The sequence below is a fragment of the Paralichthys olivaceus genome, chromosome 20, assembly GCF_024713975.1.
Source record: "Paralichthys olivaceus isolate ysfri-2021 chromosome 20, ASM2471397v2, whole genome shotgun sequence".
Taxonomy (NCBI): Eukaryota; Metazoa; Chordata; class Actinopteri; order Pleuronectiformes; family Paralichthyidae; genus Paralichthys; species Paralichthys olivaceus.
In genome coordinates, this window is record NC_091112.1 from 639,894 (window position 1) to 657,500 (window position 17,607).

At 44.2% G+C, this 17,607-nt stretch overlaps 2 protein-coding genes across 11 annotated transcripts in view; one reads left to right on the top strand and one right to left on the bottom strand.

The window, feature by feature from the left end:
• Window positions 1-4,229: 4,229 nt before the first annotated feature.
• The window catches only part of LOC109645574 (collagen alpha-1(XIV) chain-like), a 63,980-nt gene continuing 50,602 nt past the window's right edge, over window positions 4,230-17,607 (bottom strand). For 4 of the 9 annotated variants that reach the window (XM_069516622.1, XM_069516619.1, XM_069516615.1 and 1 more), the window contains 15 exons: window positions 16,295-16,453; window positions 16,076-16,153; window positions 15,796-15,882; window positions 15,444-15,497; window positions 12,110-12,205; window positions 11,907-11,960; window positions 11,492-11,545; window positions 11,285-11,338; window positions 10,935-11,006; window positions 9,259-9,294; window positions 8,892-8,958; window positions 8,609-8,797; window positions 8,411-8,488; window positions 8,171-8,326; window positions 4,230-6,450 (listed from right to left, as the gene is read on the bottom strand). In XM_069516622.1, the coding sequence (XP_069372723.1) occupies window positions 6,158-6,450; window positions 8,171-8,326; window positions 8,411-8,488; window positions 8,609-8,797; window positions 8,892-8,958; window positions 9,259-9,294; window positions 10,935-11,006; window positions 11,285-11,338; window positions 11,492-11,545; window positions 11,907-11,960; window positions 12,110-12,205; window positions 15,444-15,497; window positions 15,796-15,882; window positions 16,076-16,153; window positions 16,295-16,453 (1,527 nt within the window). In that variant the 3' untranslated portion in view covers window positions 4,230-6,157. Of the gene's footprint in view, window positions 7,492-8,170; window positions 8,327-8,410; window positions 8,489-8,608; window positions 8,798-8,891; window positions 8,959-9,258; window positions 9,295-10,934; window positions 11,007-11,284; window positions 11,339-11,491; window positions 11,546-11,906; window positions 11,961-12,109; window positions 12,206-15,443; window positions 15,498-15,795; window positions 15,883-16,075; window positions 16,154-16,294; window positions 16,454-17,607 lie in introns of all 9 variants that reach the window. The other 5 variants (XR_011239591.1, XM_069516617.1, XM_069516620.1 and 2 more) reach the window with 5 other exon arrangements.
• On the top strand, window positions 12,253-15,318 carry LOC109645575 (CD209 antigen-like protein A). 2 transcript variants are annotated; one of them, XM_020111193.2, is made up of 7 exons: window positions 12,260-13,050; window positions 13,480-13,581; window positions 13,688-13,765; window positions 13,837-13,932; window positions 14,003-14,145; window positions 14,371-14,483; window positions 14,970-15,318. In XM_020111193.2, exons 1-7 carry the CDS (start codon window positions 12,804-12,806, stop codon window positions 15,106-15,108), a joined length of 918 nt encoding a protein of 305 aa, XP_019966752.2. In that variant the 5' UTR covers window positions 12,260-12,803; the 3' UTR covers window positions 15,109-15,318. The 2 variants fall into 2 exon arrangements, with proteins under 2 accessions (XP_069372726.1, XP_019966752.2); XM_069516625.1 differs by lacking the exon at window positions 13,837-13,932 and having other exon boundaries at window positions 12,253-13,050.

The window sequence follows — 17,607 nt, forward strand, 5'->3', positions numbered from 1 at the left end:
CCACGGCCCGAGCCGTCTCTGCAGAAGAGTTTTTTTTTTTTTTTTTTTTTTTTGCAACTGGAAGCGCTTGTTGCCAGTGTCTCCAGAATACACAATCAGGTAATGTTGCCAGGCAAAAGTGCCAGCTCTAGCCAATAGGCAGAGTTTTGGCCAACATTGCTTAGCAACAAAAGTTAAAAACTGATTCACTCAAGGCTTAAAATAGTCTTTAAAATAGTATCCAGAGGCGTCAGTGTCACACGTCCGTGCAGAAACAAAAAGCTTCAGGGGCAACAAAGGTCGCACCAGAAAAACCAAGAAGGTGAAAAGGAAAGTTTGTCTCCAGACAAACAGGACTCCTGTCTCACGACCGGACGCCATGTTAGCTCACGGCACATGAACCACACGGACTCAAACACCGCAGACACACAGATGTGTTGTCGTCTTCTGGTCATTTTGTGTTTGTTTGGTGTCTCTGTGCTTATTTTGCATCTCTGTCGTATTTGTATGTCTCTTTGTGTTCATCTTATGTCTCTCTGTGTTTGTTTTGTCTCTTTGTGTTGATTTTCTGTCTCTTTCTGGCTGTTTTGCGTCTCTGTTGTCAGGTTGTGTCTCTGTTGTGTCTCTGTTGTCAGGTTGTGTCTCTGTTGTCAGGTTGTGTCTCTCTGTTGACAGGTTGTGTGTCTCTGTTGACAGGTTGTGTCTCTCTGTTGACAGGTTGTGTGTCTCTGTTGACAGGTTGTGTGTCTCTGTTGTCAGGTTGTGTCTCTGTTGTCAGGTTGTGTCTCTCTGTTGACAGGTTGTGTGTCTCTGTTGACAGGTTGTGTCTCTCTGTTGACAGGTTGTGTCTCTCTGTTGACAGGTTGTGTCTCTGTTGACAGGTTGTGTCTCTCTGTTGACAGGTTGTGTGTCTCTGTTGTCAGGTTGTGTCTCTGTTGACAGGTTGTGTGTCTCTGTTGACAGGTTGTGTCTCTGTTGTCAGGTTGTGTGCCTCTGTTGACAGGTTGTGTCTCTCTGTTGACAGGTTGTGTGTCTCTGTTGTCAGGTTGTGTCTTTCTGTTGACAGGTTGTGTCTCTGTTGACAGGTTGTGTCTCTGTTGTCAGGTTGTGTCTCTGTTGACAGGTTGTGTCTCTGGTGTCAGGTTGTGTGTCTCTGTTGACAGGTTGTGTCTCTGTTGACAGGTTGTGTCTCTGTTGTCAGGTTGTGTCTCTGTTGACAGGTTGTGTCTCTGTTGACAGGTTGTGTCTCTGTTGACAGGTTGTGTGTCTCTGTTGTCAGGTTGTGTGTGTGTCTCTGTTGTCAGGTTGTGTCTCTGTTGTCAGGTTGTGTGTCTACAGTTTTTTATTGTGTACTGCTGAGTCACTGGTCTGAACTCTGGAACCAACATGGAGGCTCCTGAGTTCAGGGTCCTACGTCCAACAGGCGGATCCTTCTCAGGCCAACATATCCCAGCATTCATTGCACGTCATTGACCAAGCTAATAAGCTAGCTATGCGAATGGCGGCCACACAAGCCGTTTGCAGACATGATGAAGACGCAGGTCTGAACACGATGGCGACGCTTTAAGTTTGGCTCAGCCCTCGTGGACTGCTGAGGCCACGCCCCCGTAGCCAAGCATCAGATCATGGACGAGTGAAGCTTCTTCTTCTCATCATTTCAACAGATGAACTGAACAGAACCAGAGAAACAAGCTGCTGCTCCTGAGCGTCCAGCTGCTGGAGGTCACGAGCTCTGGCTCCTCTTCAGCGGAGCGCTCACGTAGACACAAGCCCACTTTGTATCTGGGCCAGAAAGTGGAAACCCTGTTCAGAGGGATCGAAGCCAAAACAGCCGAGAGCCGTTGTTTTACCGAGGAGGGAGCGACCTCTGCAGATGGAGACGTTCAAAGACGCCTCCGGGAAAACGGCCGTCGGAGCTGCCAACTGACACGAGGCAGTGATATAAGAAAACACACCTGAACACAACATATGGTGAGTTCCTGTGTTTCCTCCATCCTGCTGCACCGGAAGCTCCTCCCCTCCTGTCCACCAGGGGGCAGTGACACAGACAAACCTTACCACAGTGATGACGCTTACAATTTAACACTGTCACAACACGGAGATTCAGAAAAATAGATCAGCTCCACTAAAGTAGCTAAAGTGTCTCAATCATCGCCCCCTGGTGGCTGACCGCAGTGTTGGTCATAAGCTCCGCCTCCTACAAACTAAAAAGAGTACACGTTAAATTAAGTTCGGTTCAATCAACACACAAACAAAACCACAAAAAACACAAACACACAAACCACATACCCACAAATTAAACAAAAGTGACACACAAAGACACAACGAAGCGACCGAACAGAAACTCTCACCTCCGTCTCATCATATCACACACAAGGTGGTGTGTACACACACACACACACACACACACACACACACACACACATTGAATTAACACTGACACAGAGCTGAGTCGCTGATGTTTATAATTATTGACACAACAGCAAAGGGTGTGTTTGTGTGTGAGTGTGTGTGTGTGTGAGTGTGTGTGTGTGTGTGTGTGTGTGTGTGTGTGTGTGTGTGTGTGTGTGTGTGTGTGTGTGTGAGCATTAATAATTAATCCTCAGTTCATCTGAATGTAAATGGATCAGACACCCTCCTCCTCCTCCTCCTCGATGAATAAAGCATCAGGGAGGAAGGCATCGCAGGAGAGAGGCAGGTGACTCACTGATGAGCAGCGAAGAAGAAGACTCAACTCAGACCTGCAGGAGGAGGAGGAGGAGGAGGAGGAGGAGAAGAAGAAGACTTAACTCAGACCTGCAGGAGGAGGAGGAGGAGGAGGAGGAGAAGAAGAAGAAGACTTAACTCAGACCTGCAGGAGGAGGAGGAGGAGGAGGAGGAGGAGAAGAAGAAGACTTAACTCAGACCTGCAGGAGGAGGAGGAGGAGGAGGAGGAGGAGAAGAAGAAGACTTAACTCAGACCTGCAGGATTGAGGAGGAGGAGGAGGAGGAGGAGAAGAAGAAGACTTAACTCAGACCTGCAGGAGGTGAAGGAGGAGGCGAAGGAGGAGGAGAAGACTTAGCTCAGACCTACAGGAGGTGAAGGAGGAGGCGAAGGAGGAGGAGAAGACTGTTACTTCACAAACTCATGTTCAGCTGAAAGTTTGAAAAACGTCCAGATTAAATAAAAGTTTCAGTTTCTTTATTTCTTCTGTTTCTTTGACTTCAGTTTTGATGATGTCATTGTTGGTTTGTATGGAGGAGCTTCTGTGATTGGAGGAGGATCATCGCTCTGATCAACTCCTGTCGTCTCGGACCTCACTCTTCTCTGTAGTTTCTCTTCAGGAGCTTCAGTCAGGAGGATTCCATTTGACCACGTCTCTGGTGGAACTTGATCTAATGTCATTTCCTCTTAATGATTATATGAAGCACATGCGTCAGATTACAGAAGATTTATAAATATCACCGTCACGTTTCCGTCCAGCGGAGGAAACGTTTACAACCAACACCAGCGTCTGATGCGTTTCCCCAGTGAACTAATCCCAGCTTCCTTTACGTTAATTTACAGAATAAAAACCTGTTTTTATCGTTACTTTTAATTCTTCATTTTCAAATCTAAGAACAAGAGTTTGGGTAAAACTATTTTACAATCACAAGAAACTAACCCTACAAATAATCACATTTCACTTCTGTAGTTGAAATAAAAAGTTAGAGTCGTGTGTCGCTGCTGAAAAACAGCAGTTAAAGAAAAGAAAAGAAAAAGATGTGAAATGAATGAATCTGTAGATTAAACAAGATGGAGGTGAAAGAGAAAAACTGATTTATTGTTTCCTCCAGATGTCAAATGTCTTGAAAACATAAGAAACATCTGCTTCAGATCTGTGTGGATTTGTTTCTGAATATTTTGGCGTCATGTTTTTTTCTACAACTTGTTACTGATCCTGTCATTTTGTAATTTGTTTGTACAATTTTATTTCTATAAACTATTCAACATAAACTAAACATCTTCATCCTCTGATGTCTGTGATGTTCAACCCTTCACCACACGAGGGCAGCAGCAGGTCACAGTAACAAGGACGACCTCTCAGCTTCAGCTGAAATTCAAGTGTCAAGGTCAAAGGTCACTGTGACGACCTGCTCTCTGACAGATGTTCTGAAAGCAGGAAGTAGAGTCACACACAGGCCTCAGGTTTAGTGTTAGAATTCAGTTTTTTAAGGATTTTATGAAACGTCAATGAAGAAAATTAGAACCACACACACACACACACACAAACGGTTGTACTTCAGTTTTATTGTTCTGAGAAAATCAATACAAAGTAAAAAATAAATTACTCCCTTGATTTTATATTTTAAAGAACCTGGTCCGAGGTGCAGAGGAACATTAGTGTTCTCCTCACAGACCTGAAGGCCTCAGCGACACTGACGACGTCCACACTGAACTTGAATTCCAGGAAATTTAGAAAATGGAAAAACACATTTCAAGAGGTAAATAAATGAGGCAATAACTGGACCTGTTCATAAAACTGGTTTCCAGCAGCGAAACAAATCAAATGAATAAATGCAACCGAACACGTTTCAGCTTCAAACAGAAACAATGTCTCCGTCTCTGCGTTCTGCATAAAATATGAAAAAATTAATAATCGAGACCCGGAGACTCAAATTAAATCAAAGCTTCATGATGAATGTGACAAAATCCAAAGATATGAAAACAGAATCCAGACGGAGGGAAACAGCCGTCAGTGGTAAGAATGAAACAATTTTTTTTTCTTTCGTCCGACAGCCTCCGCTGGTTCAACATCCAGAAACAACAAAAACAAATTTACAAGGAAATATAATAATAACTCTCATGTCGCGCTGTTACAGTTTGTCTCTACAACTCGATTCTTCTCAGATACAGAGCGACATTAGCATGAGCTTAACACTGCGACAAAAAATGCACACGTCATAAAATGATCTTTATACGAAACGGTAAAATGTGTCCATGGCTCCAAGATCCAAGACCAATGAAAGGAAACGATACATCACAGAAAAAATGGAAAAGACTAAACCATGCAACAAAAAAAGACATAAATAACAGTTTTTACTGTTTTCTGAGCGGCTGCACAAATTGGAGCCATAACAATAAAAAAAAAAAAATAAAAAGATGTAAAAGAAACTGAGATTTTAAAGTTTTAGTTGTTATTACAGATCAAAGCAAATCTCTTTGATTTTCTAATTTGGCTTTGTCAAAAACCATCGACTGTAAATAAAGTTGGACGACACATCTCCACATCCTCCCACAAAGATGAAGCCAAAATATCCGGGACCGACATCGTCTGTGCTTCAGAGTCTGTGCAGCAGCGATCAACCCGCCCACACACTTGCTCGACCAATCCTGAGTCAGATCTAGGCCGTCAATCTTGACGTCTCAAATAACTGATTCAAACCAAACTGATCAGAAACACTTGAACAAACGTCAGTGAGATAAGAACGAGCTGAAACGACAGAAACGTTTTTTATAGTCTACTTTGATTGTTTTGTTTGGTCCATGCCCCATCTACCAACCTGGAGGAGTTTATATTCTGATTTGGCTTCACTTTTTGGGAGCAGTGATGTCGTCCATCTTTATTTAGAGTGTACTTGTTATAAATATTGTGGGTACATGTTGAGATACAGTGTTTGTAGATAAAATCTGAACAAGAGCATTTGTTATAATTAGTTTTTCTTTAATCGAGTGTGAAGTTAAATCTGACGTCTCGGAAACTAAAAAACAGACACACACATGACGAGTGACGGTTTGTTGGTTTGTTGTTGTGTTGCACTGAATTAACACAACTCTTTATCATCACTGAAGATTCCAGCCCGACAATCAGGAGGCACTTAACCAACCAGGTCAATGATCAGCTGCTACTTTGAGACGGAACCTTTTGTTTTACAAACTTTGGATGTGATGCAGAAACAGTCGATTCTGTTTCCATGGAGACACTTTGATCTCCGTTCTCTTTTGAAGTGTCTCCGCTGAGACAAAAATCACAAAAACAACATCAAACGGTTTCTCAGAGTTAATTCGATGGTATAGATGAGTTAAAATAGCCCCGCCCCCACCCCCCGATGTCCGTATCAAACCCTCCACGTCAGGCACTTGTTGATTAGTCCACGAGGGCTCCAGACCGTCCAATCGGAAACAGCTAGTTGCCCTCTGTCCTCCAATCACCTCCTCTCAGTTAGTTAGTCCCGGCAGCGCCTTCACTCCTCTCTTTAGCCTCCTCTCGGGCCCCACCCTCTGCTCCTCCCCCTCTAGGCTCCGTGTGCTGCGGCGGACGCCGGGTGACGTCAGCTCGATGTCGTCCAGGGCGTACGCGGGGTCGTCAGGTAACACGGGTCGGGGGGCCGGGTAGTTGGGCTGGTAGTAGCGGTAGGGGTCGTCCTCCTCGGCCTCACCGTAGTTCTGGAAAACGTTGGACGGCAGTTGCACTGCGGGGACAGCGCCGTCGTGAGTGTCATCCTCACCCTCTGCGTCGCCAACCAACCAGGCAGCGAGACCGCCAGTGCACCAGCCAGACAGGCAGACAGTCAGTGAGCGCCCAAAACAAAGATGGCCGACCCGCCACCACAGGAAGCAGTGTTTGGGATTGGTTTAGATTTTGATTGGGTTAGCAAGACAGGAGGAGGGCGGGGCAAGAAGAAAGGAGCGAGAGAAACAGAAGGACAAGGGTTACGAAGGGTTAACAAGAGTTACCAAGGTTATCAACAAATACTAAAAGTTACCAAAAGCTGCAGACGGTTACCAAGAGAAGTTTTATACAAACAGTTTTCAAATTTAAAGTTAGAATAAGCAACGAGTTCAATGAGAGAATATTGATGTCAACGTAGTTTAAAGCATTAGACTTGTTATCTGTTAACTCGCATTCGAACTGCCACAATTTATCTCATTTAACGTCCTCGAGTGATCGAGTAAAGTAAAGTTATCTCAGTACTTCAGGTTAAAGCAACGTGCAGAACTCGTGCAGACGTCAAAAAACGTTTTAATAATGAGTCAGTGAAGCCTGTTGTTTGGATAAAGAGGCACCGGATGATCGTAATCTAGAAGAAGAAGTGAGGAGACGGAGTCAGAACAACGTCAGAGTTCTGTTCAACCAATGAGACGATAACTCTGGAGACACAAGAGTGTCAGTGAGACACTGAGGGTTGTGAAGAGGCCACAGACACAAAGACAAAGACAGAGGAGTGATTCATGCAGACGTTACTCACATGACGACCCCGCAGGCTGCGAGCTGCACAGCACGCTTTAGGCCGCTGTGCGACCTTTAACCTCAACACACAGTAAATATTACCACAGTCATGCTTTGACAGACGACTCCAGGAGGGTTTTCTTTTAGAGATATCGCTCTGAGAATGAACTAAATCTAACTGAAAAACTCAAACTGATTCATTCGCGTCAGGTTATTAAACCTCTTTTGTCACATTGTCCTGGATCCGGATGAAACGATATTCAGAGGACTGATATCTGAGGGACGCTGTAGTTTTAGTGAAGGAAAACCCTCCGAGCAGCGTCTGTGCAGACGAAGAGAAAACTTGTTAAGATGCAGAATTCAGGGATTTAAACACGCAGCTGCAGCTTAAAGGTTCTTAAAGGTTCTTAAAGGTTCTTAAAGGTTCCGTTTGAAAGTGTCGATAGAAAAGATCACTTTCCTCAGGATGTGAATCTGATTTCAAATGACCAGAGGATCTGAGTGGGATGGTGCTGCTCAGTAACTGGTACATCGTTTTGAACTCATTTCTGATTTATGGACGTTTCTTCACGACAGACTGAGTTTTATTGATATTTGCGCAAATCCCAAAATCTCAGAAGTGGATTTCATGAATGATCTGGATGCAGTGAACCTTTAAGGCGACACAGCGACACACACAGACACACCCACATACAAACACAAACAGACACACACACACAAACTGAATTCTGTATCTTAGCGTGTGATTGTATTTGAGGTCGTTTCATCTTCAAATACTCGGCGGAGGATTTCAGTCACATGCAAACGTTTAACTCAGAGGAATTAAACGTTTCACCTTCATGCTCAAATCCACAGTTTGACATATTGAATATAAATATATTACAAACAAGCTGATTATATAATATATATTTACCACTAACATGATGTGAACAGACACAATAGAAAAAGTTAGGAATTTAAATTCTCCATGTTTCATACGAGCAGAGTTCAGGTCTACGTACCTCCTACGTTGTAGCCCACACAGGAGTTGGGGTCACAGTACCCCGGGGGCCCTGCAGGGCCGACAGGACCAGGGACCCCAGGCCGACCAGAGGCTCCAGGATTCCCCGGTCGCCCTGATGGACCCTGGTTTCCTGGTCTGCCCTGTCCCTGAGGACCTGGGAGGAGGAAGAGGAGGAGGAGGAATGTTTAATCTTTTCTCCACCATATGTGTGAATAAAGTGACCTGGAGTTTGGTTTACCAGGGGGTCCTGTGGGTCCTCTGGGGCCTTGGACTCCGACTCCTTGAGATCCCTTCTCCCCCTTCTCTCCCGGTTGACCTGTTGTCAACGTTGAAGAAAGTGAAATTGAAACTGTGTCAGCTGAGATCCAGATCTTTACACTCCAGGTTTTCCTTCCGTCCATGTGAACTTTAACCCTCGTGTATCTCGTGGTCCTACCTCTTTCTCCAGGTTGCCCATTCTGCCCGCTCTGTCCTGGGAATCCGGGTCTTCCTGACGGTCCCTGCTCTCCCTGGGTCCCTGGGGGTCCCTGGCGACCGGGCTCTCCAGGGGGCCCTGGCACGGTGCGGATGGACACTGGCGGACTGGGCACGTGGTTCAGGATGGAGTTGTATCGCGCCATGTGGCCTGAAAACAGAGTGGGGGGTGAATAACACGTGAACATACAAACCCACAGATCACGTTTGAAACTGTCTGAGAACTAAACGCTGTTGTTACTCACTCTGGATCAGCTGCTCACACACCTGCCGGGCGATGGCCTGAACCGACGCCGACGACTGCAGGTCGCCCTGAAGACACAGTTTCTACTTTTAGTATCTTCAGATCTGAACAGTGACTGAGGTCTGAGCTGCTGCATCGGCCACCACACATGTGGAGGTGACAGTTGTTACATGTCACATGGTTTTAAATCTGCAGGTGTAGAGTCAACTTTACTTTACGACTTCAAATCTGTCAAACCTCAGCTGGAAGGTTCTGAGAGTAAACAAAGTACAAACTTCTGCTCTGGATCTTTGGTTCTGTCCTGAGAAACAATCGGATTATTTAAAATTGAGTCTTAACTCCTCTGCCTGACGGACGGAGACACTCACCCGTTCACCTTTCTCTCCCTTGCCTCCAACAGGACCCTGCAACAGAGACGAGTTGATGACACCAGGGAAATAAAAACAACTCGAACTGTTGAAGTCTGAAGAAACAAACCGCTTCAGGTTCCTGAGTTCGAGCAGGAACGAAAACAGAAACACAGAGATTCTCCAGTTGAGCCTGATCGTCACATTCTGACATCACAGACACTAAAGCTTCTAAATCCAGACTTTGATTTTATCATCTCAGCTGCAACTGATAACTCTCAGTCTTTATATAACTAATATAAGTATTATAACTAATTATTTATATAAGTAATATATCTAATAAAAGTAATTTAACTCTTAACTAATATATCTAATATAAGAAATAAGAGTAATATAATTAATATAACTAAAATAAGTGATATATTAAAAAGTTTTTTTAAACGGTCACTGTTCTGACCTGAGATCTGGAGTTCAGTGGCTCAGGAGCTTTTTTATTATCTTTCGTTAAACTCGACTAAATTCAGGATTTTTGTGTCTTTGTCAGAATCAAAGATAAAAAATAAAACAACTGTGAAAGAACTGAGCTTTTATCCTGTCGCCCCGAAAACCAACAGTTTCATTATCTACCGGTGGAACGACTGTTTTCCTCCAGTTCGTTCACTTTCAGATCTGCAGTCGACAATAGTGTGATAATTAGTTAAGAAAAGCTCCTCGTCGTCCGCCCACACGCGTGTGTAATTACACGCCTGACAACATTTGATCACAGCGACGCAAAGCAGCCTGTCAGCAGTTTGTTTCACCTCCCACAGAATCTCATTTAGGCTGTGACGCCGCGGTCGAGATTTACATTCACCAAATGTTACACACTCAGCAGAGACACACACACACACACACACACACACACACACACACACACCGAAGACGGCACAGAATTTGCCCGCTCATCGGGGGGGGGGGGGACTCAGTGTTTCTCGGACTCGTCTCTGATGAGTCGAGCTGCCGCTAACGCTCGCTTCTCTGAAAACTTCAGATCCAGACGTTTGACGCCAAAAACCTTCATCTGCTTCAAACACAGAGTTAAAAACCAAGATGTGAAAAGTGTTTGGTAAAAATGTGACTTCAGACAAACACCGACACATACACATAGAGGATATGGCGCCACCAACAGGTGACCAGATGAAACACACAAACCTTAACTAAAATAACGAGCAGGTTTGAAAAATAAAGTGTAAGAACTCAGCTACAGATAAAACAGGTCTGAAGAATTCTAGACGATTTAATAAATACAGGATTAGTGGTTTCCTCAGAGCGATGATGGGACGAACAGCTTTGTCTCTGTGGAGCTTTGTCTCTGTGGAGCTTTGTCTCTGTGGAGACTAAGCTGTTAGACAAGACAAGCTTTTTAAAAACATCGTTCAGGTGTGGACACGAAAACTCGACGCTCAGCAGCAGGTTTCAGGACGTGAGTGAGACGAGCCTTCGGACCCTGAGACTGGGCAGGAAGCAGTTAATCCCCCGACAGACGCTCGCTCTCTGACTCTGTTAAGCCTGACTGACACCACTTCCTGGATATTTACACAGCGTCCACGTTTGAGCAGCAGCTTTCGTCAGACATTTGACGGCAAACACAAAAAGATGAATGAGCGGAGGCCGCTCTATTGTGTCGTCTCCTGCGTCTGATTGGCTGACAGACTCACCGGAGGTCCCAGTTCGCCCTGTTTTCCTGCAGCGCCGGTGTTTCCTGGAGCCCCCGGGGCCCCTGGCGTCCCCTGAAGACACAGACAGACGTGAAGACAGAGTCAGGGATGATTTACTGAGAACGTTTAGCGACACGTACGAGCATCTTTACTCCCGTGTGCTCGTACTCTAACATGAAAGTACACACACAATAACATAAATATAAGAAGTAATAAAAACACAATTAGGGATTAAAATAGATGTTTCAAATACAAGTACTGCTGGAGTATAGAATAATACACAAACACAATTATGGAACACAAAATGACATCATCAGTCATAATTGACGAACACAGTCCTCATCACTTACGATGGTCCCGGGGGGGCCCTGTCTGCCCTGCAGGCCGTCTTTACCTGGGAGGCCCTGTGAAGATTCAAACTCATCGTGAAGCAGTTTCCTGAGATCTCACTCATTTATTTTACTTTTTAAATATATATTTATACATATATATATATATATATATATATATACACACAATGTGTGTGTGTAATATTGTGTTAATGTTGTGCGACTCACTCTGGGTCCTGGTGGTCCTTCTCTGCCTGTAGCTCCAGCTCGACCAGGAACTCCCTGAAACACCAGAGGGCGCTGTTGCTCAGTGTTGATTTGTTTTAAAACATGTAGGTTCAAGTCGGATCATTTTAAAATCTCTCATCGCGAGTACATTCCCTGTGTTGGGTTGAGAACCAATCACCAACAATCTGACCTCAGATCTGCTGTGAAATAACCACAAACGGAACCGTTGTTGTCAGAGTGACGCGTGTGATGTCACAACAGTCGTTTGTGCGTCTGATTGAAAAATACAAATCTACAGCTTCACAACAATCTTTGTATAATGAACAGTCCGTCACAATAAGATGAAAATCTTTCTTCATACAAACCTGAAGTGAATAAACTAGTATGACCTCAGATCAGAGATCAGTGACGGTACCTGAGTGCCTTGTTGTCCAGCGTCACCCTTCTGCCCTCTCTCTCCTGGCGCCCCCTGCAGGCAGAAATGACACACATTCAGTTTATGTTGAGTGTGCATTATTCATTATTAAATACACGAGGCAGTGGAATATATATAATATACATAAAGTACTGTTACTCAGGTGTATAATGTATATTGGTAGGAGTGTGTTTATGTCTCACTGGGGGGCCGATGATGGAGCGTCCGCTGTGTCCTTGTGGTCCCGGGGGCCCCTGAGGTCCTGGTACACCTGCATCACCCACTGGACCGGTCAGCCCCTGACATGAGAGAGAGACACGAAACAAATAAAGGTTATTTAGTAAAGAATTCAAATTAAACCAAAACTTGGTGATTCAAAATAAAAAAACATGCAGCAACGAGAGGCTAAGCTAACTGGAGCGATGATGAGGAAGGTTCGTTGTAAAAGATTTTAGAAGCATCCGGTACTTTAACGCAGTCAGAGGAGGTTCATCTGGTTTCACAGAAATCAGTTGAACGTCATGATGATAACAGTGGAGGAGGCTACAAGCTAAAGAGCAGAGGACCTAGGATGGAGCCCTGCGGCACACCACAGCAGAGGGCAGCTTCAAACAGAGAAAAAAACTGTCCACATTTAAGTTCACACCTTTTACCTAGTTGAGAATTCACTTCCTGTTGAAAAGAATTAACACATCTCATTTCCTGTGTCAAGGACGAAGAGCTCGTCTCTTATGATATTTATATATCATGAAAGCAGTAAAAACAAAAAAATACAACAAAAAGTTGAATCAAATCTTTTTATTCAGACTTTTATTTCTCGGCGTCTTTAAAAGTTTTTTTAAAATCTGATGCTCGGACCACAGACCTTCCAATAAACTAAAACCCTCAAACCCACCGATGACCCACATGGTGACTAAGGTTTTTACCAGACAGAAACAAATGTGTCTGTGGTTTGTTTTAACTTCCGCTCTCTCTCTCAGTTGCGAGCACAAAGTGAAGTTCAGCTGTTTAGTTCTGTCACACATCAACATGTCTGCAGAAAGTCAACATGTGTCGGGTTTCAGTATGAAATATGTCAGACGAGCTGAAGACGACCGGAGACGTGAGGTGGAGATGTTTGACGCTGGAGACCAGACGACTGATGGTGAGTTACAGGAAATGATGGATTTTATTATAAATAACACTCAATGTGTGGACATCATTCGAACTCTGACTGTGGAAACTGGACGATACATGAATTTCATTAGAAAAGTGGATCTGACCGATGTGACGAATATTTAGTTTTCTTCTCTTTTATTGGAAACTGTGTCACGCTCCGTTTAAGATTAAAAATGATTCACTGGTTCTGTATGAAACATAAATGGGCCATTTAGTGGAGAAAACATTTGAACTACGTGATGACATCATATATACATATAATACATTTTTCGTTCAGATAATTATCGTACGTCTGGTAACGTACAAACATGTAAAATCTGAAAAATAAAACCATTCAGAGAAGAAAATGAATGACTTTGAGTCTTTATCAGCTGAGTTAAAATTCGTCACCGAGCAGGTTCAACTTGTTTTGTAGAATCACGGAGTGAGAAGAAGCCTCGGGCTGTGAGGAGAAGCTGCTCCACACTGGCTCTGTCTGTGCTGTATCTTCTCATCTTGTCCGGGATCACAACTCGCTGTGAGGAACTTTTTTTAACACCTCCTCTTATCCGGGTTCAAATTTGCAGCCAGACAGCAGGGGGCGATCAGGATGATTAGTTGTCGTCCATCTTGTTTCTCGACAGATGTTTTAGTCACTCTGGAAAAAGACGAGCTGCAGAACCGATACGACGAACTGAAAGACACTTTCAACGCTCTGCGAGGTTTGTGAAGAAACATTCAAATAAATATTAATGACCCAAATATTCTAAAAATCTTATTTGACTGTTTGAAGCCAACGTCAGTGAGTTAGAGAGCAGCTACCAAACTCTGAGTGAAAGCCACAGCCAGTCACAGAAGCAGGTGAAGAGGCTGAGGGAAACTTCTCCAGGTGAGAAAACACCAGAGGGAAAATAAAGAGGATTCAAACTGTGACGTGACTTTAAGAATCTGTCTGTTAGAGAGTCTGTGTCCTCGCCGCTGGATCAGATCTGGATGCAGCTGCTACTTTCAGTCCTCGGAGGAGAAAAGTTGGTTCCAGGGTCGAGTCGACTGTCACACGAGAGGAGCTCAACTGGTCGTCATCAACAGTCCAGAGGAGCAGGTGAGTGCAGTGGAACGAAGAGTAATCTATACTTAGTCCAGGCGGTAGAGAGGAAACCTGTTCTGCTTCCTGCACCGTGGAGGAAGTGGAAGTTGCTATAGATAGTTTTCTTTCACTCGTGTTCTCAGAGTAACTTCACTACAAATCAAACTGTGGCTGACGAACAGAGAAATGATGTCTGTTGTCGTCTGTTGTCGTCTGTTGTCGTCTGTTGTCGTCTGTCAGGAGTTTGTCTCAAAGCTGAGTTTGAACCGAGGGTCCTGGATCGGCCTGAGAGCTCAGTCCACGCTCTCAGGGGCGACGTGGAAGTGGGTGGACGGATCCTCGCTGACACAGACGTGAGACACAAACACACTCACAAACCGCTGACCTGAGTTCAGATTATTGACTTTGATTATTTTAATCTTCACCATGTCGGCTGACGCAGACATTAAGTGTTAGCTGATCTCCCTCATGTCTCCTTGGCAACTTGTCTTCAAAGTAAAAGCACAATGTTTGTTTTGTTGCTGTAATGCTTCAAATTGAGCTGAATTACAGAGCTTTTATTTTGAAAGGTTGTGAGCTTTTGTCGGTTGTTTAACAGAATCAGAAACAGTCTTGATGTGATTTAAGAAAAAATAGTTCATTAAAACCATTCAAACTTATGGTGACAAAGAAAGATGTGGTTTCAGTTGATCAGTGCAGATAAACCAGGTGGGATGAACACAAAGACATGTCTTATGTAAAATAATGTGAATGAGAACACAACATGTGAACAACGAGGTCTGAACTAATGTGTGAAGTGAGTTTCAGCTCAGATTGAAATAACAATCGTTTGTCCACAGCTTCGTGGCGACAGATGGTTTGAAGGAGCCGATCAGATCCTCTGTAGTTTTCTGTGATCCTCGTGGGACATGGACACAAAGTGACGAGAACTTCAAAACGACCTGGATCTGTGAGAAACCCATTTCCTTCTGTTGCTGACGGACGGTTCTGTGATGTCGGAACCGACCGGCTGGAGACGATGAGACACCGGGCTTCTCATCCTCTTTGCTTTTGTACTGAACTATTTATTCTGAGATAATCTTGATTTCAAAGATCCTCTCGTTCTCTACGATGAATACACGGAGACGTGAGCCTGTCGCTGTATCGTCTGTGTGATTGTGAATAAAGTTCTGCAGAGCTGCCAACTGATGGAACTTGTTTGCTCGTGGTTATGACGCAGGAAGACGTGTATATGGTGAGAGAACGCTGCTGCTAGGCAACAGCAACATGGACGCCACACAGGCTAACAAAGTAGAAGTTACAACACAACTCACCACCGGGCCTGGCTCTCCACGATCACCTCGGGCTCCTCTGATTCCAGGGCCTCCCTGTTTACACACACACACACAATCAACACATTTCAATACACAGCTGTGTGTGTGTGTGTGTGTGTGTGTGTGTGTGTGTGTGTGTGTGTGTGTGTGTGTGTGTGTGTGTGTGCGCCGACTCAAGCAATATGACAAATATGAGTTTAAAGCAGAAAGAACGAGCTGAAATGAAAGTAAAAAAACATTAATGAGAGATGAGATGCACATGAGATTCTGTGTGTGTGTGTGTGTGTGCGTGTGTGTGTGTGTGTGTGTGTGTGTGTGTGTGCGTGTGTGTGTGTGTGTGTGTGCAGCTCACTGGGGGTCCAGTGGGGCCGGCGGGCCCTTTGCTGTCCTGGGTGCAGGTGCAGGATTTGGGTAAAGCCGGACAGTCGACCTCTTTCCTCTGAAGTTCAAAGCGTTGATGACGATGACGTCGACATAAAAACAAAGAGATGAAGATGAAATGTGACGCGATGAAGAAGAGACGTGAGACCGAGACTTGAAATTGAACTTATTTTATCTTCCACCTTTAACAGTAGTAAACCAGAGTGAGACGCAGCTTGTTCTCTGAACTGAAAAGTGAACTTTGACCTCACCAGACTGGGGAGTTCGCAGCACTTGTCCCTGTTGGCCCAGGACGTGCTGCAGACGATGTCGAAGCTCTGGAGCTGGAACTGAGACGACGGAACGTTAGCAACACAAACGAAGTCTGAAGCTGCTGATTCAAAGTGTTGCATAAGCTGTTTTCAGACATGAAGCCAGTGATCGTCAGCTTTATGTGTGTCTGTGTGTGTGTCTGTGTGCGTCAGCCTCACTGGTGCAGAGTTGTCCTTGTTCCCTCTGGAACGAACCATCCGACCCAGAACCTCCAGTCCGTCAGTTGTGATGTTTCCCGCGGCGCTGATGGTTTTCTCGGCCACCATCTTGCAGTCGATCACCACTTTGGCGCTCGTCTTGCTGATGGCGATGTGAAGCTGCACGAGAGGAAACACTCGTTAATGCATCACGCTGTGATCACGTGACGCCGCGTGCACACACGTGTAAATTCATACTTTACAGTCTGACCTGTCTGTTCCTTCAGACACCAGCTCTTCAGGAACTAGAATACATTTGTTTGACAGCCAGAATGGATCCAAACGTCCTGATCGGCTGCAGGTGAAGTGTCAGATGTTCTGTGATTGTTGCTGTAAACAAGTTTTTCTACATCAACAGATCTATTCTATTCTAGATCTATTATATTCTAGATCTATTCTTTATAAGATGATATAAGAAGAGTCTGAAAATTCACGGCTCAGGGAGAAAAATCTCTTGAATGTTCATCAGAGTGACGAACAGTGAAACGTCAGATTCGACCAAAGCTCGTTTTTAATCTGTCGTCAGATCAAACGCGACGATTAACATCAAAGAGATGAAACAACTTCAGTGAGAGAAGATCATCAAACAGACGTGAGAGGATCAAGAGTCGGATCCACAGAGATTTAAAGTTCACGTGGCTCCTTTACATTTATTTGATGTTTTATTGTAATCATCACGATTCAATAAGGAGACAGGAAACGACTTCAAGTTCTAAACACACACACACACACACACACACACACTCTTTTCTACAGGTTACAATTATAAGTCACAGTGCAAATTAAAGTGTTAAAATGTTCTGGCAGAGAGAAAATTCAAAAGACACAAACGTCTGAAGAAATCTGTCATAAACCTAAATAAAAAACGCTGCTCTGTAATTTTGACTCTAAATATAAACTTAACGTACGACTGGAGCCGTCAGACGGATTTATTCCTGTGGTTACGTTCTTTTTCTTGGTTCGGTTTATTGGCAGGTGGCAACTAACGTCAAGGGCAATTACCGCCACCTACTGGATCAACTTCTTACTTCCTCCATTTTGTCAGGAAGTGAACGCAGCTTTTTATTCACTTTGAGCGTTTGACGTCTTTAGTTGAATTACAAAACGAACTTTAACTTTGACCCCTTTAAATGTATATGATCGTATATAAAGATGTTGTACGATCTCGGATACGAACGCTGCCATCTTGTACTGTTGACGTCATTTAAAGCAGAATGTCTCCGACCTTGAATCCTAAGAGTGAAGCGTCTCATCAGAGTGAAAACCTCCTACAG

Excerpts from the sequence above, each read along its gene's own strand:
- LOC109645575 (XM_020111193.2), top strand. The coding sequence starts at position 12,804 with ATGACCCACATGGTGACTAAGGTTTTTACCAGACAGAAACAAATGTGT. Across the intron at positions 13,933-14,002 it reads GCTGAGGGAAACTTCTCCAG|AGAGTCTGTGTCCTCGCCGC; the intron begins GTGAGAAAACAC and ends TCTGTCTGTTAG. Across the intron at positions 14,484-14,969 it reads GGATCCTCGCTGACACAGAC|CTTCGTGGCGACAGATGGTT; the intron begins GTGAGACACAAA and ends GTTTGTCCACAG.